The sequence below is a fragment of the Dendrobium catenatum genome, unplaced genomic scaffold, assembly GCF_001605985.2.
Source record: "Dendrobium catenatum unplaced genomic scaffold, ASM160598v2 fragScaff_scaffold_133, whole genome shotgun sequence".
Taxonomy (NCBI): Eukaryota; Viridiplantae; Streptophyta; class Magnoliopsida; order Asparagales; family Orchidaceae; genus Dendrobium; species Dendrobium catenatum.
The window spans coordinates 7920850-7947103 of record NW_021318595.1 but is presented as its reverse complement, the minus strand read 5'-3'; the positions used below and the strand labels follow the sequence as shown (position 1 = coordinate 7947103).

Genomic DNA, 26254 nt, shown 5'->3' with positions numbered 1-26254 from the left:
AATTAAAACTTTAAATACTAATTCTATTTTTTACAGATGCTCCAGAAATTGCTAAAGTCCCCTCCCTAAATTAAAAAAGCGTGGCCAAGTGTGATTACTTTTTCTGTATTATTATTAATTGCTTGTGATGTGAAATATAAAATGTTTGGGATTATTTTTTTATTAGGATAACCATGCAGGTGTTTAAGTCTAATTTTTTTTCTTTTAAATGTAATGTAATTTACTTTGCATTGAGTTGTGAAAGTCTCTTAAAATTTGGCATTTCAAATATAAGGTATTCAAAGAGAATAAGAAAGGCCCGCCTCTTGGGGAATTTCTTAGTCATTTGGGTACCCTTCTAGAGGACGAACCAAACGGAGCCCGAAGGAGACGATCTGAAGGGAGATGATCCGGAGAAGAATGATCCACTTGAAGACGGAGACTTTAAGACGAAATGCCCAGCTTTTAAGACTTGCGTCATTTATTAGGATTAGAATCCAGGTTATTATCAGTGGAGCCTGGACACCCCTACTTTTCTGCAGACTCTGGATTGTACTTATATGACACTTACTGTGGACTTTCTTTATTATACTTTTTGATGGATTTATATTAATGTGTTTATATTAATTGCGTATTAGAAATTACTTGCTTTTTCTAGGTTTTTTTTTTTTTGCAAGTTGTGGCCTGATTTACGCTAGGCTCTGTAGGATAAAATTATTTTTTCTACTCATAACTGAATTCTAACATTTAAGGCCTATATAACTTAGAAACTTAATGACCTAGGAAATAGTCAAAGTCGTCCGGGGTTCATGCATATTAATGCATCTTTCTTTCTCTTTGCTATAAGACACCTCCCGCTTGTGGGTAGAGTCTGAATAATCTGACCCTTTTAGGATAAAGTGCCAGATTTGGGGAGGCTTAGTCTTTTCTAAAAATTATTTTTTATATGCCTATTTTTTAAAAAATTTATGCATACATGATTTGGACCTTTTAATTAACATGCATTGTATTAGAAACTCACTAAATTAAACTTTAATTTTATTAGCTCTAGGTGCATTCACCCTACATAAGTTTAGGGCCAATTAAGAAGCTCTCTAGATGTCTGCCCTACTTCTAAAACACTCAACCTACCTACCTATCTTTCATAAAGACTAGACTGTATGGATTTTATGTGACTAAGTGGTTAGCTGGCATCCCTTTTTAGATAAGGTATAAGCCCAGGTGCATTAGCTAGGAGACACATATGTTAGTGTTGGGTAAAACACTAAACCCACATTAGATCTAGGATTCGAGGCTACTACACTGGGCGTCTTGTAGTAGGCCTAAATGGTGGGTAAGTTCCTTTTCTTCAGGGACTATAAATCCTGCTTATCCGCGTCACATGGATGACGCCACCTCCATCTTTCTCCTCTGTATGTTTTGAGTGACTGGTTTCTTTTCTCTACTTTCTAACTGCCTCAGTCCCTCTGGATGTTAGTATGAATTGTGCATGTTGGCTAAGCCTATTTGAGAACTTTCTTTCCTTTTGAGTAGGAACTTCTTAGTCTCCCTTTTTGTACCCATCTCTCTTATTTGGGAAGAATAATATAGGATCCTTAATCAAGAGTTTTCTCGGGCCCTAGGCTCGAGATGCAATTAACCACGGGGGCTTGCGCCCATGGGAAACAGAACTACATTAAATAAACTCTACTCGAGCTAATGTATCGGTGGGAGAAACTCGTTGTTTTGATCAGGTTGTATATATTACTACCCATCGGGGTGCATTGGCGAGAGCAGCTATCCTCAATGGTTAGTCGTATGTATGATCTAATCTTTCCTTCCATTGGCCCGTTTACGAGGAGCACGGACGCCTGCAAACGTCTCTATTCCTCAGGGTGCTGCGGTCGTATACCCCCATGCACTATGCAATCGGCGGTGTCCTTTCGGAGGTCCATAGTTATTGAATCAAAAGAGACCCAATTACCCCGAACATAACATTTATTATTCATTACCTCTTTTCCTTTTGCAAAACATTTATGAACAACATTAATAATAGCAGTAAATGGTTCTTTACAAAATCTTTCCTAGCCTCTACTTGTTATGATTTGCATAATAGGTTAACCATGAATCTAAAAACCTCATTCTAAAATCAATTGATTGTTTACAACGAGTAAGTAAACCTAGATTCAGCATCATCAGAGATAAGCATTCTCTTATAAAAGAGGACGAAGCCCTCTTCTTGTCAAACATCTTAGGAGCCATTCTTCTGGAGAGGATTTCAAAGAAAAAGAAAAGAGTTTGAATGAAATAAAAGGTGTTGAATGAAATGAAAATGGATCCCTTACTTATAATGCGATGAAGCACTACGGTACTGCGACACTCAATATAGGAATAAAATGACAAAATTGTCAACCGACAAGCGTTGCAATGATTTAGGCCATGTGGCGCAGCGACGCTACTTTATGGAAACTAGAGTGTCACTTTGGGAAGGGCCACCGTTGCGGATTTTGATACATGTAAATACCATGCCGCTTATGTTAGGGAACCGCTGCGACGCTATAACTGAAATAATTATGATGCTTGATAATGCCACGGTGCTTGCTAATTATGCCATGGAGCTCACCTAACTTTAATAATTACAATTATAAATGCACAATATACTTTTGATTTTGGTAGAGGGACACTTTTTGAATTAAATGACCGAGCACTGCGGTGCTTAAACAATTAGCACTGTGACGATATATATATACACACACAAACTAATATTTAGATTATAAATTTAATTATTATCACAAAATAGAGTGCAAAACTATTCAAGATAGCAATTAATGCAATAATGAATATGTAATCACAAATAATACATAAAACAAAGGATATAAGTAAGTCTAATTATGTAATTAATTCAACAATATAATTAAAATTTGTAAAATGCTACTACTTCCTTGGTAATGATGCCAAAAAACTTAATAGGGGATGCGGAGTAAAATTTGGATTATAAAAAAGTTTAATGCTCTATCTCCCCTAAATAATACTTATGTTTTTTTAATATTAAAATAAAAAATCTCACTTAATGTACGCAAGTATACATGTCGAATCAAGTCATAAAATAATAGAGTAGAGTGTTGAACCCATGAAAAAGTATATTTTTTAGCAATTAACTAATGTTGTTTACTTTAATTGTAAAATTATCCTGCTGAAATAAAATTATCTGTTGTGGAGATTCAATCGCTGAATAAAAATAGTAAAATAATGGATATAATATTTAAATAAAGTGTTTTGAATTGATGAATGTAAATTATATATCTTTTCTAATAAAATTCTTATTTTTAATGTGATTCATGGTATATATATCCCTAGATCCTAGATCTTTGTCGAGCTTGTAGTGATGAAAATGATATGTGCTGACCTCCTAAAGTTATATCATCTCCTTAAAAATCTAGCATATTTTACATCCTATATTTAGGTATGCAAATATATTATTTCAATATTCATGGTTGTTCTTGCATTTCTTCATCGAGACTAAATATCACACTAGGTTTTAACTATACATATGATCACTGTGAATTAAATAAAGAATGGGACAATATTAAAAATAGAATTTCACTTTTAGAGCACAAGAATCTTCATTAGAACTTAATATAATTTCTACATCATCAATCCAAAACTAGAAAGTTAGCCCAACATAAAAAAAAGATAAGCAAACTTATTTTCATTAAAATCATAGAAGAACAAAAATACAAGAGAATGATATCACCATGAATGATCAATGTGTCTCTTCTACACTTCTTCTTCCTTAATATACGGAATTGTTTTAACAAATACTAACTAAACACTCTAATGATTGTATCTAGTACTTCCCTAGTCGATCTCTCCTAGATTTGACTCTAAGAGAGATCTAAAGAAGTACTCTGAAAAGTACTGAAATTATACAAGTGACTGAATCCCCTTACAAATATAACATAATAAGTATTTAAGGAGAAATATAAATTATGCAACTAGCGCTGTGACACCTAAAAGATTGGACGCGTAGGGCCCACAAAATGAACTAACGTTGTTGTGCTGATGTTTTTGCTCCGTTGCAGTGCATGCTAACGTGGATTAATTATTTAGTGAACAGTTGTATCGTTTCGCTGATAGATCATGCCATTTGGAAGTTACAACTGTTGTGTCATGTTGCTGCAGACTTTCAAATGCTACAGCACCCGAGTGTCAATTTTGACGCAGAGGCGTGATATTTTGTGACACCGCAACACTTAAAGACACTAAACATGCCACTACAAAAGTGACCATTTTGACACCACGACACTATCCAACAGAAAAGTCTGTGCCGCCTTGCCAATGTTGTAACGCTCCCTCGGTGCCCTTGATGGCATTGCAACATTGATTTGTCTAACGTCGCGGTGCTCGATGATACTTAAAATTTTGTATCTTTTTATATTTTTTCTGCACAATGCAAATAAATCAATACATTTTCACTAAAATATAACACATAAAATATTGCATTATTTACACTTATGAGCTATCAAAAGGCTTTTACCATCTAGTGCAGAAAGACACTCTTTTTAGCTCGAAAGTTTCCAAATAAGTGAACTCATATTAAGAAAGGTCAAAGCATTTGGAGGAAATCAGATAAACAAAATATCCAGCATAAATTTTTCAAGATTGCACATAGTGAAAAACAATTATTAAAGTAAATCAGCACAATTATGTAAACAATTCAAATTTAATTTAACTATCTCTTTAAAAATATCTTGACATAACTCGACAAATCAAATAATTCTTATGTTTCAACTCACACTTATTCTCATAGTTTACCTTTTGTGATAATGTATTAATTACTCAATTAGATGCTCTAAGTATATATTAATTATTGTAATAAATTCATGACAATTCGAAAAGAAAAATCTTGTGGCATTAATTCTTAAATGCTGCATTGATTTGTGTTAATCATATAACGATTGCCCAACAAAGATGGTCTCCAATGGCACATGGCTTTATCCACATAAAATTCATGAGTACATGTGAAAGCATTTTTACATTATAAGTGACACTAGTTTCTGACTTAAATATGTTATTGCATAAGATTTTATTTGCAACGGCTTTCTTATAATTATATGAAAAGTTGAAAAGGATATATATATATTGAGATAGATTTAGGATTTGTTTTGGTGTGCTTTGCACGTTGAATGCTTGCATATTCATTTCTATTTGTGTACAACTCATGACTTATGTTAAATTTATGTGGAATCTAATTGTGTTGATCAATCAGGGATCAATCAGGTTATATTGTTGACTCATACTTCAAGTTCATTAGTTGAGTTCGACAAGGAACCCACTAGGGTTACAGGGGGGCAGCATGCCTCTTGCTCAGGGGTTCAAGGGCAAAGTCCCTGAAAAAAAAAAAAATTCTTGTCCGTACAACACGACAGCAGTGTAGAACGTACTCCTTTGAGATAGAGAGCACAATGCAACAATGTTGCATTTTACAGCACTACGACATTACAATATAGAGAAGTTAGCTCTGAGGCATTCAAGTGCAACACCACAGAGCTGTGATTTAGGCTTAAAGGATTGCATCCGATTTTGAGTTTTTCCACGTTAAATCCTTGTATTCATTTCTGCAGTTTTGTTTTCTCTTTTCTTGTTTGCTTTTCATTGCATGATTTTATTCCCAACATCTTCTTCACCAATTTTGCTAATTATAAAGCTTGTAACAATGATTTTGATTATTGAGCTCGCACCTCTAGTTAAATATTATGGCAAAAATTCAGAGGTATGCATGAATTTTGGATTGATAGTTCTTCAAAACTATTATAGAAGTTCCAAACTATTGTTGTTTGATGTAATTTTGCTAATTCTTCTTCTAAATAATGGGAAAAGAAGGGACCAAAATGTTGTATAAGCTTCTTTTGAATGCTGTATTATTATTTCAATGCATCCACTGAAATCAACTCAGTGCCATTCCATTTAAACACATCAAAGCTATGATGAAAATTTTTTCCTTAGATATATGATAAATAAGAAAATTTCATTGACTTGGAAAATATATCCCTGTGGAATATGCCCATTAATTAAAATGTGATATTTATATCTTATATATATGATTATTTAAATTGCAAAATATAGCTTTTGGATTGTATCCAAATGATGTGCTTAAACAAGATGAACCATCCTTAACATGTTTATGATTTGCTTGCGAAGTGTACTAGACCTTTTCCTTAATCAATGATAATCTTCAAGGCATCCTATTCAGTAGTAGGGGTATCAATAAATTATCTAACACAACAACTCGATACTGACCCAACTCGAAAAATTTAGTTCAGACCAACCCGACTAAATTTTGGTTTACTTTGGGTCTGAAATATTGATTCAATTGAATTTTCTAGCGAAAACCCCAAACTTGACCCAATTATTATTCGGTTTGCATTAACTGTGTTGTGTTCAGGTAAATTGGCTCGTGTTGTTGCTGAATGGTTGTGTTCAGGTTTATCGGCACATTGAATTAAAGGTGTACAAAGAATTTTAAGATAAGGTTGAGTCGACAAGAGGAAGAGTTCCTATTTAGATATATTCTTTGAGTACTAACTTTTCTCTTTTTTTTTTTTTTTTACTGAATCATATTACAATTTTTGGTAGAGTTTTGTTAAATCCCCTGCCTAAACATAGGTGATTTTATTAAATAAAAATTAAACTAATTTTAAGTGTGCAAATTTTGACCACAATAATAGCATTTAAGATAAATAAGTAAAATTCTCTTTCAAAAGCGACAAAATTGACTCAAAACAACATAAAAATTAATATTCTAAGAGAAGAATTGAGTTATTATTTTTTATTTTTTAAAGATAAAATAATATATAAATAATTTATATTATACTATATCAAAATAAATTGAAAATTTTTAAAGCTCATTTTGATAAATAATTAAATCTAATTAAATTCTATTTATATAATTAACTAGCAATCATGATTTAAAATTGTAATTTAAACCTACAAGTGCTTTTGAGTTTCATTTTGGATAACTTTCTTACTTTCTTTTTAAAAATATTTTTTTAATATAAAAATTTTCACAATAAGAAAAATTGTCTCAAACGAAGCCTCGTCTCAAATTAATCTGTTAAATCAAAATTTAAACCAACAAAATGCCTCGGTTTATAATCTAATGCGAACTTTTATTCTCATCTAGTAATATCTATACCAATATTCGCGATCTAGATATTGCTACATGAGAATGAATGCATGTATTGAATTGAGAACCTTTGTTTACATCTTATTATATATTTTGGGGTTGGGGTGGGGGGTGAGGAATCCTCCCACTGGTTAGGTTCGGGTGCAAAGCAATATAATTTTTTTTTTCCCGTACAATGCCCCGGCACTGTGTACCTAAGCGCCGCGGCGTTGCAAAAGTCTGTTGGAAGAAATGATAGAGAGCGGAGCGCCAAAACGCTCCAAATTCAATGCTGCAACACTGTTAAGCGGACTAAAGACGGAGTGTTGAGCGCCAACTAGCTTCACAACGCTTCAAGTCGGACCAAACAAATTTTCATTCTTGCTTTTTTCAAGGCCCTTATGGTATATTCAAACATTTCTCTTTTGGATAATATGTAAGAATGATGTAAGAAAGCATAAAAGCAAGCAGAAAGCGAGAGATAAGATAGATCTGTATAAATTTCTCTCAATTTTTATAGTAAATTTCTTGATGTATTGTCTCCGCGATTTTTCCCAATTTCAAAATTTTCTACATTAAATCTTGAAGTTCTTTACTTTCCATTGCATTTCTATTTTCTTATTTATTTCATTTCGTGATTTACTTTCGCATAAGAACACTTAGCTGGTGATAAAGCTAGAAATTGGCCATGAATGCTTAGAAAGACTTTGAGCTGTGAATCTCTCAATAAGAACACTTAGAAATCGGCCATGAATGCTTTCACTTCTGATGATAAAGCTACACGTATTTATTTCTAAAATTACAGGATTTTGTGAGCACAGCAAAATCGAATTGTATAAGCTCATGACTACAGATTTTCCAGGCAATAGAAGGCAAAGAAACAAATAAAAGAAAAGCTTCAATGTATGAAAATCAAGTGGGGAAAAAAGGGTTTTTGAACCTTTTTATATGTCACAACATTGCCAGTTACTGCTTGATAATCTTGCCTTTCTTCTCTCAGGTGAGAACCCTTCATCCATGGCTTTCCTTTTGTTGCCACTTATATTAGTACTATTCGTGCTACTCTTCATGTTGTCAGTTATAGTGTTCTCACAAGTAACAGTGCAGAAGCCATTGTTAATGTTGTTTTCCAGCTGATTTTCTTTCGATTTCCCTTTCAGTATGCGAGGCATTAGCTTATTCATATCAGATTGCTTCACTGGTTTTAGTAAGAATTCTTCGGCTCCTTCTTCCAAGCATCTGTGATCATCACAGATAAACACATGAAAAATAAATAAATAAAGTCAAACTCACAAATCTAGACAAAGAAATAACTTTGGCATATCCACACAAAATCTTGAATTCTCATTTCTTATTTATAGATAATAAAGTAGTTGCTTCTATGAGAAATTATTAGATGTGGAGTCCGGACACGTAGAGATACATCCGGACTCCAATAAAATATTGACACGTGGATATTCAATTGGATTTATTTTTTATTTTATATATTTAATGTGTCCGCAGAATTTTAAGCCAAGCGCATCAAAAGCACAGTCAAAGCGCAATCAAAACACAGTAAAAAACGCAATAAAAGAACAATCAAAACACAACTAAAGCGCATGTAAAACATACAAAAAAGTGTAACCAAAGTGCACTCCACGTGTCAAAATTTAAGTGCATGTCCGGACATATCTCTGTCTCTGCACCTAATAATTTTTCAATAACTCTTAAAAAAAATCATATATATATTGATGTCATTTCACAAAAGTTGAAGTGATGCATGAGGATCATAAAAATATGATTTATATCTAAATTTATTTAAGTAGTGAAGTATCATTCAATAAAGATTTGGTGTGTACTCTTTTCTCTTTCTCTTTCTCTTTCTCTTCCTCTTTTTTAAGATGGTTAAGCGATTTCATAAAAGTTGAAATGATTCGTGAGGATCAAATAAAATCTAGCATAGAACAGGGAAATATTTATGGATGTTTGACAGAAGAGGAAAGAGCACTGGATTAAAACGACCAACACTTTTCTTTTATTCCTATTCGCAGATTCCACAGAGCAAAACTGGGAAATTTATATTTATTTTGGGGGAAGCATGGAACTTACCCAAATCTGGAGAAGATTTTGTTAGGCAGGAAAAGGACATAATCTTTAATAATACGTAGATATAAGTAGAGATTTTGCACAGCAAGAAATTTATGACCGCTCACTTCTTTGTTTGGGAAAGAATAACGTGTGAAAGAAACAACAAGAGAAAAAAAAGTCCATCTCAACCATTTAATAGCTTCACTAATGGAGGTGACATTCTATCATTTAAGACGAAACAGAGCTACTGAAGATGTTCTGCACTTCCTCTATTCATTTTTTTTTCATACTAAGCTATTTCTAATAAAGATAAGATCCTATCATCAAATTAAGGCTCGTGTGGGACAATTTTCTTACCGGTTTATGAAGTAGTTTTTTAATTAGAAATTTTTATATTAGAAAATTACTTCATGAAACAATAAGAAAGTAGTCCCAAATTAAGCCTAAGCCTATTTTTTAAGAAAAAAACCAGTGATAAATTTAAAACTATGTGATTCAAACTTATGATAAAAAAAATTTATACTTTAATCATAAGGTAACTGTTGAAACTTGAAGCAGAGGAAGAAGCACTTCCTCTTGAGTTTCTTGAGGGAGGGAAGAGAGAAGAGGAGAGGGAGAAGAGCTGAATTTTAATTCTTAATCATGCCAACCTAATACAGAAACTTAAGAAAATACAAATCTAAATCCAGGACCAATATCCAACAGTAACAAATCCTTTCACAATCAAACTTATTTTAGGTTCTACATGGAATTTTCCAAAATTTATTAACAAATTAACGAATTCCCTTCTCCTTTATTTGTGATAAGAATAACCAATAGAAATTTAAACAACAAACAAATTACCCAAACATTACACTATTAATTTAAAATGCAAAAATATTATTTGAAACAGGGTAAGATGCATTTCTATTTGAGAAAAGTTTCACCACAATTCTGGTGTTTATTCATTCAATTGAGGATCTATTTGGTTCACTACTATTTGGATATCATATGCAATTTAATCTACATAACATGGTTGGTAACAGTTCATCGATTAACAATATAAAGTTTCATTGCATGCATTAACCAAATAGCTACTTATTATTATAATCTTTCTTTTTACACAGGTGTAGTGAAACGATGAAAAAAGAGCATCAGTCCCTTAAATAGAACTTTGAACTCAATATAAAACTAAAATGAGCTGCTTCTCACCTGTTGATCCTGGAAGGCACGTTTTCAGATGACATAATCACAACAGGGATATCCTTCAAAGCCGATGACTCCTGAATAAACCATCAACAATGAACTCTCACAGATTTCCACAATTATTGAATCAAACAAACAAACGAATTGAAAACTTTGTAGGAATCATTAAAAGATAAAGAAAAAGTAAAAAAAATAAAAAGCATATAGAAAAGATTACCTTGATTTTTCTCAATAGATCATACCCAGTCATCCCAGGCATGCTGTAGTCGGTGATAACCAAATTCACATCAATCTCCTGAATGAAAAAGAGAAGACCTAAAACACGAATCTCCAAAAATCCCTCAAAATTAAGATTAAAAGATGGTCTAGTGCTCACATTCTGATAAGGAGGAGCAGATGGGGGGCTCTTCAAATCCTCGCGAAGGCCGAGTAACTCCAGTGCTTTGCTTCCTGACTCTACCGCCGTCACTAAAAGGGAGAAATAAAGCAATTAAAACTTATCAAAATCAACATCCAAGCGTCAAATTAGATTAAAAAACGAAGCAGAACAAATCAAAACGCTAATCACTCAGAGGTCATTTTCTTATCATGTCGAGCTAGAATACCTTGGAAGGATGAAATCCTAAGCAATCGCTCAATGAGTTTTCTATCAATGATGCTGTCATCCACTGCCAATACGTGGAACTGCGTCTCTGTAGCTACGGCCATAATATGAATATCCTCCTCAAACTAATAAGCTCAAGAAATGGATATGGATTGAAATAGAGAAAGATACTGAAGAAGGGGATTAATTACTGGCTTTTCCTCTCCCTCTGTTCCGTCCTTCTGTTCTATTCCACCTTCATAATGGAATCTTCGCCGCAGAAGCAAAGAAAACACAAACCCCACCAAAATCCCAGCACATCAAAACCAAGATCCGATCGTATATCAACTGAATCTTCAACTCTTCCTCAACAATTCGCTCCGATTTGAATTACAGAGCAAGCAAATGAGCTCTCCAACTTTACCTCCTATCTTGCTCGGTGGCCGCAGCTTTAGTTTTTTACCAGATGGCCGACTGTGGTACGAAGACCCGCGGGTTCAGCATAAGTGTGATCATCAATGCTGAAATCCGCGACAGCTCTATGGTGTGGAAGCGTGGGTACGTACAATGCAGGATAATGAGGATCTCTGCGGGGACAGCGTTGAAGCAAGTTTGTGTTTGTCGCATTTGCCAATTTGGTCCTCCAACTTAATGGAAATTGCATTAATGCTGTTGACTGAGGCAGACTTCAAAATGATCTGACTGAGCTTTCAAGATCTCGTTCGATTTTGAGAGGACGAGCAAATCGTTTTGCAGAAAATTTTTTACATTTACGACTGCTTTTAGTTATTTTATACTTAAAATATGTGATTTGTTATTTAATGATAGAAATATGTAATTGAACCGTGGACCGATTAGTTGTCTGATCCGATCCAGTTTAAACGGCAAATCGGTCTAAGTTTGAAAGAACTGGCCTGTTTTAATTTTTTTTTTAAATAAAATATAAATAATATATTTTACTTTATTATATTTTTTGAAATAAATTTTTTAATTAAATAATAAGATTTTTAATACCATATATAACATATGGATGTCATCTCATAAAATAAATTTTGTTAGAAAAAATGGAATTATATAAAAAACAAAAAGGTATAACTCGGTATTGGTCTTTACATGATGATATTCCTCGTTATTATCAAATAATACCTAGCAATACCGAGCAAAAAATGAGTTTTTTGGCGGTGGGAGGACATATCTCTACGTCAGGTGGGAGGACGCAATAAAAATTCCTCCTTATCCGTGTCTTATCCAATGATATAATTTTCTATGATACCTATTGGACACTAAACAAAGTAGAAAGGAGTTCCAAATATATATCTATCACATAAATTTTTATACTTATTTACACAACATTCAAACCTTCAAATTATATTGAAAAAGCCACTAACATTAATTTATTTAAAATAAAATATCTTTATATTTATATACATTGATATGATTTAAACACTATAATTGTGTATAAATAAATATAAAAATTTAAATATTAAATATATATATATAAAATTATGCAATAAGTATTGAAATAATCAAACATGTTATGAAATTTAAAATTATATGATAAAAAAATTAATTTATTAAAGTTTTTTATTTAATTAAATTTATTTAAAAATTAACATGATTTAGAACATTATAAATAATTTTCAAATTGGTCAATTTGAAGGTTTAATCTAAAAAATGATAGGATTCGAGTTAAAATGAGCCAAAATCAAATACTTATGCATAGTTGAAAGCTTCATGGCGTTCATTTGGATGACTAAATGATCTATGAATCTTACATGCTTACAATCAAATTAAGCATCTCTAAGAGAGAAATCTAACAAATTTAAGATCATTAAATTTTAAGGTCATTGATGCATTTAAATACGAAAGGAACAATGGATGATCAAGAGAATTAATATTGAGTTGTTTGATGGTGTTGTTGGACTTTAACCAAAACAAATAAAACACAACTTTCAAAAACTATAAATAGACACCGTTATCCAAATGAAAGAGGGAGACTTGACCTTAAGCTAAATTTAGATAGCTTAGAGTTCTACTAGACATCCGACACCAAATCACCAATGGTTACTAGAAACAATAGTTGTTGTCTAATTACGCGCGCTAGTAATTATTATCACCTAATTATAGTCTCCTGTTCACCATCATTCATCCATTAGTATCAAACTACAATTTCTTGATCATCGTTTCCATATTACGATTTCCTAACTACCATCATCTGATAATAATCTCCAAACTTCCATTACCAAATTACCTTCACCAGATCATTATCTCCTAACCATCAGCATCTAATCATTGCTCTATGACTAGAATCTCCTAACCATTGTTATCAAACTATGATCTTCTGACCACTATGCATGATTATAACTTTGTGACAATCATTGATTATTTATAGCCTCGTGAACGCTATTGTTCGATTATATAAATGCATGTGAACTTCCTCGCTTAACATCACCGAAAGTGTTAATGCATGTCATTACTTATAAGACTTATACAAACTTTCAATGCATGAAATTCATATGCACTATCACTTTATGATGATCATGATGCATATAGTCGACATCAACCCTATCAATACTAGCCACTTATCATTCAAGATCATAAAACCACTCTAAACCCTACTTATAAAGCCTAGGTAGCCAACTATCTAATATTATTTTCTAAACCTCAACAAGGCATTAATCCCAATTAAATTCCGCCAAACATAAGCTCACATCCTAAGCTACCTTTCTACCATAAATTTTTTTTTTCAATATATTCCCTAAGGAGAATGTTTTAAATAAGTAGTCTTGGTTTTTCTTTAATCATAGCCCTCTTAAGAAGCAAGCAGCTTTGGTTTCAACTTCTTAAGTAGTATAATAATTTGGCTCGAAAAATAATCTGGTTAGTTCAATTACTTACATTTTACTATCAAAATCAATTAGTTCATCAAATGAGTCTTTAGAGGATGCGACTCATATCACATAAGCCAAGTACTTCACAATTTAAAAATCTAATAAAATTTTCATAAATTTTCTCGTTCTACTTTTTTTTTTTTAAACTCAAATCATATTTATCAATAACTTGTGATATCGCCTAAAAATAATTTTATGGTCCGTTGAGACTGTTGTAATTTTTTTATAAAGATAGTTGTAAAATTACCGTAGAGAAAATGACGTTTTTGAAAGCTAGAGTAGAAAACAGCTTCGTAGCATAGTTGTCAAATAAAGAAGTAGTTATAGTTTGAAAAACAAAACAGTAATAAAACCGTTCCAATTGAAATCATAAATTCATCACATTTTTTCTAATGATAAAAGAGAATACGAATCACTTTCAATAAACAAAACTTATTAAACGTGTGTGGGCATCTCCAACTGGAAAATATATTTTCTACATCAAAATACAATAAGGGACATATCAAATAATAATTCATCTCCAACCGAACTCCATTTCTATTTTAAAAAAATATTTTGTACATATTCTTTCTTTATCCATTTTTTTTAAATGCATTCGTGAACAGTGGGACGCCAATATCGTTGTCACACTGTTACTGCTCGGTTGGAACGCTCACGAGAACTGCAAACATCCGAATAACGTTCGGTTGGAGATGCCCTAACAACAACCAAGCAAGATTTGATAATATCAAGTGATAGAATTTGCTTTCTTATATTCATTTTTTATTACAAGAGATCGCCACGAAATATTGTGTGTGAATACGAGAAATAGGCGTAGTCATGTGACGACCGCTTGGAAAAGGTAAGAATGAGAAGTAGCTGCGCATGCATGCATGCAAATTTTGGGAAAATGGAAGCTTGACCTGGGCCACTAGCGATAATGTCGTGGGGGGCCCGTCTATTGATTTGGTGGGCCTGGCGGTGGCCCGCAAGATCTGCTATGGAGATTCGCTAACGTCATATATTACCCGATTTTTCCTCCACGAAAGTCAGTCGTGAAAGGTCCGGCCCCTCCATGTGATCCGTGCTTTTTGCCGCACGGAAGTTTTATGCGAATAATGCTGTACTTTTTAAAAAAAAAAAAAAATTAGTTGAGGAGCGGGCTTAGGTATATTTTGAGGGTAAAGCAAACTAAATATAATTTTTTTTAAAAAAAAATTCAGTTATTTAAATGGCTGTGTTTTAATGTAAAATATTTTATGATAAATTTAATATTTATTAATTAGCTTATTTTTAATATATTCAAAATTTATTCAATTTTCTGAAGTTTAAAATTCCATTCCGATCTTAGTCATTTTGCCTACCTATTGTCACCAATTATCACTACTACAGTCATCAATCACCACCACTGTTGGCGATCATCACCCACTGTATGTGATCACCGTTGCATTATTATTGTATATTGCATTAATTTGACTTTGAAAAAAATACAGAAAAAAAACTTTTGCATTTGTAGACTAAGGGAAGAAACCAAACTCTTTTGAGGGTAGACAAAGTAGGATCATAAAATACATAATCTTATATATGAATTATGAAAAAAAAAATTTCTTAGAATTTGGCCAACAACATTTATTGAAGTTGGACAAGATAGTTAAGGGTGGGCAATAGCTCACCTTGAGCTTTACCTGATTCCACCCATGTTTGTGGTGTATTCAACCAAACAATTCGAAAATATTTTTAATATTGATATGTCACAAAAAAAAATAATCTTGATCGAGCACGAGTCTCGATGTAAATATGGATTGAAAATTTCTAAATTAAAATTTTGGATCTTCAAAACTCTAATTTCAGCAAGCTTATAGCCAAATTGAATATCTCAAAGAGATGAGACCAACGACACCAAATTCGGTCCAATCTGAGCCCAAATAAGCCCAAATTAAAGGACCAAAGCCTATTTAAAATATTAAAGTATTAATTGGATGAATACATTATATTTAAATATGACATGCTTATGGTTGAATCGAGCGGATCGACTAGACGAATCTAACAAGCCTAATATCACTCAATTCTGATATCTCTAAACCACTTGCTTGATAACCTATCTATGATCAATGAGGGTAATACCAACTGTCTGATAGAACACTCTCAATATGTCCTTGATCTTCTTCATATTTGTTAATAATGCCACTCCTAAAAAACTATAAATAGACCTCCCCATTCTTCACATTGGGGGAAGGAGGAAGGAGAAAGAAGAGAAAAGCTCTAGGGCATAAAGAATCCTGAAGCTCCACCTCATCACTATAGTCGATGAATTCGATCCACTAGTGTAATAGCTCAAACTCTTAAGTATCGAGATATTGTCCGTTTTGGCCTAAGAGTCTCATAGTTTTTCATGTTAGTGTAACTTCCCAGTATGTCACCCATCTCAGAATTGCTTTGGGATGAGCATGCTTAACTACGGAGTTTTTTAAATGAAATTTCAACCACTACATCAAAAGATGCCTCGATATTTAAGAGTTTAACTTCTTTTACTTAAGGGGTTTCACAATCTCCTTAAGTGAATTCCCTTATGAAAAAAGAAGCTAAACTCTTAAACATTGATGTTCCATTTGGTATAATGGTCAGAATTTTATTAAGAAATTTTGTAATTAAGAGTGCTTATCTCGGAGCAATTCTAGGATATATAACCTACTGAAAAGTTACACAAATATGACAAAACTATGAGGCTCTTAGGTCAAAGCAAATAATATCTTGATATTTATGAGTTTCGGATGTCACAAATAGTAAGAGCAATATATCAGCCAGAAGTTGGAAACTAAATATCATATATGAAAAAGCGTTACGCCATGGGAGCCACCTATTGAACCCTATATAGGATAAAGTGCTACATGACAGGAGCCACCACTTAAACTTATAGAGGCCACCTCTAGAATCATATTTTTATGGTAGATGATTCTAAGATAAAGATGTTGGCGAGTATGTTAGTTACTTAAGTTGAGGAGTTTGTGAAACCCCTTAAGTAAAAGAAGCTAAACTCTTAAATATCAAGGTTTTTTTTTTTTTTTTATAATGGCTAAAACTTTTATAAGAAACTTTACAATTAAGCGTACTCATCCCAGAGCAATTTGGGATGGATGACCTACTCGAAAGTTATACCAATGGGATAAAACTGAGAGGCTCTTAAGCTAAAGCAGACAATATGCTGATAGTTAAGAATTTGGATTGTCACACTATTGGACCCCAAGTTATAGAAGATTGACTATTAAGGATAGAGAATATTTTTGATAGCTTGTAGTTCCTAGAGAGCCGAAGGGCACTGTAGCTATATTTCTATTTGAAGTAGAGGTTGAGAGATGGTGCGTAGGACAACAAAAAGAAATTCCAGTGGAAGGTGAATGTTGAGATCACTTGTGATGAATTCACTATATTGTTCACTGTATTGTTTAAAAATAGAGATAAATTAGAATATATATATATATATATATGTGTGTGTGTGTGTGTGTGTGTGTGTGTGTGTGTGTGTGTGTGTGTGTGTGTGTGTGTGTGTGTGTATTATATGTGTGTGTGTGTGTATTATACTGAATAATATGATTAAAATGCTGATTCGATGTTGATATCGAATAACTGGATAGCATGTGTATATTATATATGATTTTACTGTATTTATATGATTTTGATAGTCTTTATTAATACTTTAGTTTTATTGATTTATATGATTTTTTCTACAAATTGATAATACTGATATGATGATTACTTTATTGATTTGACACCCATATTAGTTTACTGGTTTTCCCACTATACTACTTCATTGGCTTCCATACTATACTATTTTATTGGTTATAGACTTTATTGATACTACATTTACATTTTATTATTTTTGCACCAATTCATAATCATATGATTGTTATTACTATAAATTGATTGATGATATGCATGTTACTTCTTTACCCTTCTTTGAGTTAGTTATAGGATTGGTTGACCCACAATCCTAGGGCTTTTAAGCTTATTATATGTGGTTTAAATAATTTCATGTTAGAGTTCAGGATTAGATGTGTGAGATTGATCATATCAGAATTTTCCATGTTTACTATTAGTTTATTTTTTTTTAGTATTTTAGCTATTTTTGTACTTAAGATTAGGGTTAATAGAGTTCAATTATAAGATTCTTTAAAATTGCATATTATTTTGGAATAAGAATACATATGTATTTTGATATTTTTATTAATAGTTTTGTTTCAGATGATATTATATTGATAAATGAGAAATATATAGCTTTGGTGTTGATTTTAAAAGAGTAATTATTTCAAATTTGATATTGGGACATTACAGGAAAATAAAAAAAATTTTGAGAGGAAAAGAAGAGGATTTGAGCCACTTTGGGTCATTTTTAGCTGTAAGCCTAGTTCTAAAAGTTATTCGAATCATGGTAAGTCACACTATGCATATTTCAATTAAAAAAAATAAAATAAAATTTTCCCAAATTTTCTAATTAAATTTATTTTTATATTAAAAAAATATGATAACTTTGCGTAAGTAAAACTTTTACTGAGAATTTTTTTGTATGCTATAAAGATTAAGATTCTAAACATTTTAAATATTTTTTAAAAACTTTATGACGTACATTTTGAAATGAGCGCTTTTTAATTAAATAGAAAATAATCCTGAACTCAAAAAATAGTGTTGCAGAATTAAAGTCTTAAAATAGTGTTTTGCAAGATCACTGATAATTTGGTAAAATTTTGAAATAATATATTTTTTTCTTAGTAGTGTATTATGTTGCTTAGCATTATAGCAAGTTGAGAAATTTTGCATCGAGCTCCTTTATGCTTTAATTATTACACTACAATGAATTATGTATTATATTAATTGAATTATATGAGCGTTGATATAAAAAATGTCTGCTGTGAGATATGAGGGGCTAGAATCATTTAGATTATTTCTAATGTCGGGATTCAGAAACTCTTCGAAGTTCATTCTGATTGGAGTCATAAGGGTAGAGTCTTGGACTCTATCTGAAAGAGGGGGAATTATATGAGAAGTTATAAGATGCCAAAATCTTTAGATTCTGTCTATGACCGAAGAAATATGTTACATTCTATTATGCGGAATAGAGTTCATATAAAATTTTAGTTCATTTAGCTACTTAGTATTATTATTTTAATCTTTAGATAACTGCTATGCATTATTATCGTTCTGTTACATTTTATAATTTTAGAAAATATTTAATGAAAGAAGTATTTGAATTTAGATCGGTATTTGTAACCTGTTGAGTTATTTTCGCTTACCAATTGCATTTTGCTTTTTAGGATTTGGAAAAGGGAAAGAGCCTGTTGAAGAGCAATTTCAGGAATCTTATATGAGTCTATATGTTTTTTTTTTTTTGCACAGTCATATTTATTTTTTATTACACTAATTTAAAAGTTTTTGTTTATAGCTATGCACTGTGATTTTATATGCATTTTTTATGATAAAAAGAAAAGAAAATCTTTTGAATGAATTTATTTTTAATACTAGATGTTTTTAGCAACTCTATGTTTATTATTATTTTTAAGTTGAATTGGAAGAAGATTTTTGAAAACTTTACAAAACTTAGATTTTGGGATTCGTCTGTTATAACTCAACACGATAGAACATGTTCAGCTTGTGAATCTTATTAGATTATGTTACGACAGGTTGATCTTGGGAGGTATAACTAGAAGTGGAGTAATAATTAAACATCAGGATATGTGTGTATCACAAAGCATATGTTGTATATTATGTTAAATGAAATAAGTTTAAGTACAAATGATATTATATTAATAAATATATTATGATGCTTATGTGAAAGTATTTGCTAATGTTTACAATGTTCAAGTTCAAGTAATAAGTTTTGGATATTTATTGCTAATGCATGTTCATGTTTTAAAATATACCTATGTCATCCTTCTGATAATATAAGCCAATAAGTTTGAGTAATCCCTTTGTTCATATTTTTTTAAGTGTAAAATTACTTTATTGTTATTATATAAATGTTATTTAACATTTTAATTGTATACTGCAAATATAGATATTAATTTATATAATAAGATTTTGGGATAGCCTATTGAGCATGTCATTGCTCACTCTATGAAGTATTTGCTATTTCAAGAAAATGAAAAATAATCAACTAAATAGGAGCTGATTAGGTCAGAATTGTTAGGTGCTAATGTAGTTCAAGGTTGGACACTGATAAATATAAACACTTGACCTCAAAGAGGTATGCAATGTCTCGTACATATAAGACAGCACATACATCTGACATGCCTCCAACACATGTCACACATGTAAAAAATATTAAAAATAAATTATGCGTGTCTTAAATATTTTAAGAAATATTTAAATATAATTTCTCATGTGTCAAATTTTATTTATTGAAAAATAAATAAAAACTAAATTTCTATTTTTCTCTTCACAGTCCTATATAAATCGCCCGAACTCAATACCCTAAAAGATTCTCATTTTCATTTCTCTCTAGTAAGTCTCAGGTAGGGTTTCACAATAATGCTCGTAGCCATTTCAACATCGATAATCGACATAATGACAATATCAATCTTTCAAAATCATTTTGACATTGAAGTCTATTGTTATTAGATGCCAATAATTTCTACACCCATAATCACACCCCTGCATTGCCTTGACATCTCATATTTATCCAATATCTTTGACATTGACAGGCAACACCATCTTAGCATTGATGCATGATGTCTATTGAATAACATCAATGTCTGACTCTCGATAGCATTATCATCTTCTCTCTCTATGCATGACACACGGCATTGATGTCTGACTCTCGACATCATAATATTAATCATTTTAAGTATAAATACTTATTAAATGACTTATTATTTCTGAATTATTCTTAATATTCTACTTATCTAAATTTTTTACACCAATTTTCAGATATAAATATATAATAGTGTGTCTAATTTATATTTGTGTCATATATTTTTAATAATTGATATTTTTTGTGTCATGTTTGTATCGTCATGTTCATGTTTGTGCATCATAGTATATTGGGTGTAGATTTAGTTCTTCTATTCCCTTATATATTTGAAAAAAAAAAATAATTAAAAGGGAATAATAGAATTAAATATTAATCTCAACAAGCTATCACATTGATCATAAATGATTACATGAATTGGCAAATGATCAACTCATTAGCTGCTTCAAAAAAATAAACACTTTATATTTTTTTTTTCTATAAACATTGTCTTTTCTTTCTCATATTCTAAAGATATGGAGAGCATCAAGAAATATACTATCAAAGAAGCCATGATAGTGTTATTTGAGATCCGCAAAAGCATAAAAATTGGGATTATTTTTCTCCACCTCCTTTAAAGAAGATCAAGGTGGAGAAATTGTGGTTGTTTAGATCATCTTATATAAAAACAATTAAGAAACTTCTTAGTAATAACACAATTGTGCTTATTGAGTTGCCAACTTCTAGGAGTGAAGGAGTTGATGAATATTTTAAGTTGTTAGCTATGGAAGGGGTTGATTATGTTGATATTGCTACTATTTTGAAGGGAAGAGAGGAAATGTGATCGTGCTGGTCATGCCATGCTTAGCAGATTTCTAAAGTGCCCAACTCAAAGTAACTAAGTGGTGTGCAAATTACTATAATTCCAACAAATGTACTTTGGAGTTTACAAATATTTTTGAATAAATGAAGATGGTACTTACCCTTCAAGTCGACCTTGAGCTTGAGAAATCAAAGATTGTTGAATGAGTCACTTAGGTTTAGTTTTGTAGAGAAGCTAAAAAAATGTAATTGAGTGACTTGTTTGCTAAAATTTTATTTTGATTGGAAATCTACTAGTTTATTTTAGTAGTGATAATCATTTGAATTATCTTTCTTGAGGAAGAATGATAATTTCTTTTTTAAATTTATGATCATCATGATTGTTGAGGTTTTGAGTCTAAAAGTTTGTTGCATGTTGACCATCGATTGCCAATCTGTCCATCTCTCTATGTTAAATATCATCTTTTATTGATAATGAAAAATTGTTTCTTAAGATGAACTTGAACCCCTTGAGGAAGGTTGTCTCTCTAACGCCACCAAATGTATTTTTAATAATAACTTGTCTAAATTCCTATGTTATATGGATCATCTAAATAAGTATTTAAAGGGGATTTATATATTATAGATCATATTTTAAATAATCTACATAGAGTTTTAATTAGGTGTCATTTTTGTTTCTTTAACACTACTGTTGCCATGTCCCAAGTCCTGGATAAAAAAAATTGAGGGTTATGTTAGGTAGTCCACAACCAGTATAAAATTTATCGAATAATCATGACATGAATCCTTTAAAAACTTATCGAATAATCATGACATGAAAAAATTTTTTATTGGAGGAGATCTAAATGGACATGATGCTAAAGAAGTAGATGATTTTCAAAGCATTCATGGTGGCCATAGGTTTATAATGACAAATAAAGGTGGTAAGACTATATTAGATTTTTTTTTAGCTTATAATTTTTTAATTGCTAATATCTTATTTAAGAAAAGAGATGAACATCTCATAACTTATAAAAATGGATATAATAAAACTTAGATTGATTATTTTCTTGTAAAAAATAGATTGTTTAGATTGTAAAGTTATTTCGAGTAAAAATTTATGTTCCCAACATCGATTATTAGTTTTTAACTTTAAGATAAATGGGAAAAAAATTAAAAAATAAAGTAAAACAATATTCTAGGATTAGATGGGGCCATTTAAAAAATATTAAAAAAAAAAACTATTTTGAGAGTAAGATTTTAGATCTTAAGATTTAATCTGTACTTGAGGATGGTAATATTATGGAAAAAAGTGGCTATTGATATTAAGAATATTGTAAAAGATGTGCTTGGAGTATCAAAGAGAAAATATCATAATTATAAAAATTGTTGGTGGTGGAATCTAAATATGAAAAAAAAATGAAGATTTGTTATAAAAATTATTTTGGATGTAAAAATTTTGATACTTGGGAAAAATATAAAGAGGTATGTAAGGAATATAAGAAAATAATATGCAATGCAAATATCTTAGCTTTTAATGATTTATATAATAGATTAGATATTAAAGAGGAAGAAAAATATATGTATAAGTTAGCCAAACAAAGAGATAGGAGTAGTAATGATTTAGTTCAAGTCAAGTGTATTAAGGATCAATATCAAAAAGCACCTTTCTTGGAAGATGATATTCAACAAAGGTAGATGAAATATTTTGCTAAATTTTTTAATAAAAAATGTGAAAATATGATTGATTTTAGTGGCCTTAGCACCCTAAATGATAATAAAGATTTATATTTTTATCGGCATATTAGTAAAACCAAAGTTAGAGAGGCTTTAAAGAAAATGAAGTGTGGAAAAGCTGTTGGACCTAATGATATTCCAATAAAGGTGTGGAAATGCTTAGTAGATGTAGGAATTTCTTAACTTACTAAACTTTTTAATACTATTTTGAAGACTAAAAATATGCCAGATGAGTGGAGAATGAGTGTTTTAATTCCTATTTATAAGAATAAAGGTGATGCAAAAGATTGTACGAATTATAGAGGAATTAAGTTAATGTGACATACTTTAAAACTATGTGAGTGAGTTATGGAGTGTAGGTTGTGGCGTGATACTAATGTTTCTCAAAATCAATTTGGATTCATGCTAGTAGGTCTACTATGGAAGACATATATTTATTGAGAGGTTTGATGGAGAAATATAGAGAGATTAAGAAGGATCTACATATGATATTTATTGATTTAGAGAAAGCATATGGTAAAGTTTCAAGAGAAGTGCTATGAATAGTTCTTGAAAAGAAAGGAGTTAATAATGCTTATATTCAAATCATTAAAGATATGTATGCATGAGCTATTACTTGTGTTCAGACACAAGGTGGTTTGACTAAGTATTTTCCTATTTCAGTTGGATTACATCAAGGATTAACCTTAAGCCCATATCTTTTTTCTTTAGTCATGGATGTTCTCACCATACATTTTCTTTAGTTATGATGTATGCTTTTTGCTGATTATATTCTTCTTGTCGATAAGACGAAAAAGGGAGTTGAAGGTAAACTTAAATTATGGAGGTCAACCTTAGAGTCAAAAGATTTTTACTTGAGTAGATCTAAAACTGATTATATGGAGTGTAATTTTGGTAGTAATAGACCTAGTGAGGGGATTGTGACTTTGAACGATCAAATTATTAATAAGAGTACGCATTTTAGATATCTTGGATATATTATTCAAAGTGATGTTGAAATAGATGGGGATATTATCAGTATAATTCAAGTTGGATGGTTGAAGTGGAGGAATACATCGGATTCGTTGTGTGATAGACAAGTCCCCCTCAAACTTAAGAAAAAATTCCATAGGATGGTGGTGAGACCTGCAATGCTTTATGGTGCCGAATGTTGGGCATTAAAAGAAAAAAAAAACATAATACTAAGTTAAGTTTTGCAGAGATGAAGATGATCAGGTGGATGAGTGGCTTTACCCTTAGAGATAGGATGCAAAATGAGCATATACGTGAAAATGTTGGAGTAGCTCCAGTAGAAGATAAGATTAGAGATAATCCCTTAGATGGTTTGGTCACATAAAACAATGGCCTTCTGATGACCCGGTTAGGAAAATAGAGGTGTTAGATTTGACTTATGTTAAGAAAGGTAGAGGTAAAAGAGTCTTGGTTAGAAAAAAATAGAAATGATATTTCTTTATTAGATTTAAACAAGAATTTGACTTTTAACATAACACAATAGATAAAAATGATTCATGTAGCCGACCCCACAAAGTGGGACAAAGACTTGTTATTGTTGTTGTTGTATAAACTATAGATAGAAAATCATAAACTAGATATTGGACAATCCACTCTTTTAGCATTTGAGTGTTTTCTTAGATAGGCTATATATTTTGTTATTCTTTGTAATTAAGTTGATTATTAGCGCCATGGAAACTTGTGTGTTAAATATGGCACTGAAAATCCAAATAAGTAAGACAAGACATTGTTACTTGTTTTGCCAAAAAAAAAAAAAAAAAGGAAGAAGAGAGGAGAAATTATAATTCGAGTTGCCATCAACTCTAGAAAATAGGAGATTAAGAGGATGGAGGAAAATCATTGGAGAATGGGGATAATTCATTGTTTTATTCATACCTTAATTGTACCGAATGAAAAATAGTTGAAAGATTTTTTTACTAAAAAGCTACTTTAAAAAGAGTAAGAAAGTCGTCCAAAATGAAGCCTAAAACAAAATATAAAGCCATATTATTTTCCCCCAAAAAAATCATATTAATTTGGTTCAATCTATTGGTAAATAATAATAATAATAACACAAATCTCATAATATTATACTAAAGTGGTAGATGTTTGAAGAATATAAAAGGTGCTTAGTTTTTTTCTTAAACATCTTATAATATTATATTTTAAGGAAATAATGGATCCATCAAATCCATATGTAGCATTATAATAATGAGAAAGGGCCAAAGCAAATCACAAAGCCCACCGTTTAAATCTTTCAAATCACATAAAAAAATAATGACGAGCATTGAACCTGCACATTAACAACGTTCCCTAAGCAAATTAATAAACCAGAGATTAACTAAGGATTTTCTACCATTGTTAATGCTTTTTTTTTAATAATTAAACTCTAAACCTTTAGTTTAATAGTCTAACTTGCAATAGTGTTAGTACTATATTAGTTGTTAGGGATGTCCATAAATGACTTAGGCTGCGTTCGAGATAAATTTTTTTTGTTGATTTCTAAAACAGCTTTTTAATACAAAATTTTGTGAATTAATTTTTTTTTTACTGAAAATCATTTTAGAAAGCATAAAAAAAGATGTCCCAAACGAAGCATTATATTTGGCAATTTGACTTTGAATCCGATTCGAAAATTTTGATTCGAATTAAGGTACACAACTCTCCTTGGCCTATTGGTTGAGAGCTTAGGCTTTCAACTAAGAGGTCCAAGGTTCGAATCTTTGTGAATGCGTTGTGTGTGTGAATTTGCCTTAAATGGCCTAAATGTCCCCAAAAAAAAAAAATTAAGGTCCGAAATTCTAACATGCTTAATTGTTAGGTAGGATTCGAGTTGATAGAATGACAGGCAAATATCTTTTTGACACAATAATTATCCATTTATTTATTTATTTATTTATTTTGCTTCAATTATTTTGTTTGTTGGTATGCTTGTCTTATTTTTCATTAATTATCCTAAACTCTATGGCTAACAAGTTACAATATTTTTTAATCAATATAGGTTACTATTTTAGGTTTAGATTATTCGGGTTGCGGGCAAGTCAGATTTGACAGATAAAGCGGATGGGGTTCAAGTCGATTGAGTTGTAGATTGAGTCAATTTTGAATCGGACCTGAACTCAATCAGTTAACCACTATTGGTTGTGATCATGTGGTGTATATATATATATATATATATA

At 31.1% G+C, this 26254-nt stretch overlaps 1 protein-coding gene across 2 annotated transcripts; it reads right to left on the bottom strand.

Annotated features, from left to right (window-relative positions):
• Window positions 1–7859: 7859 nt before the first annotated feature.
• Window positions 7860–11440, bottom strand: LOC110101124 (two-component response regulator ORR9). 2 transcript variants are annotated; one of them, XM_020828910.2, is made up of 5 exons: window positions 10981–11419; window positions 10752–10843; window positions 10593–10670; window positions 10382–10452; window positions 7860–8362 (listed from the first exon to the last, which is right to left on the bottom strand). In XM_020828910.2, the coding sequence occupies exons 1-5, from the start codon at window positions 11081–11083 to the stop codon at window positions 8068–8070; spliced, it is 639 nt and encodes a 212-aa protein (XP_020684569.1). In that variant the 5' UTR covers window positions 11084–11419; the 3' UTR covers window positions 7860–8067. The 2 variants fall into 2 exon arrangements, with proteins under 2 accessions (XP_020684569.1, XP_020684568.1); XM_020828909.2 differs by having other exon boundaries at window positions 10593–10843; window positions 10981–11440.
• Window positions 11441–26254: the final 14814 nt, after the last annotated feature.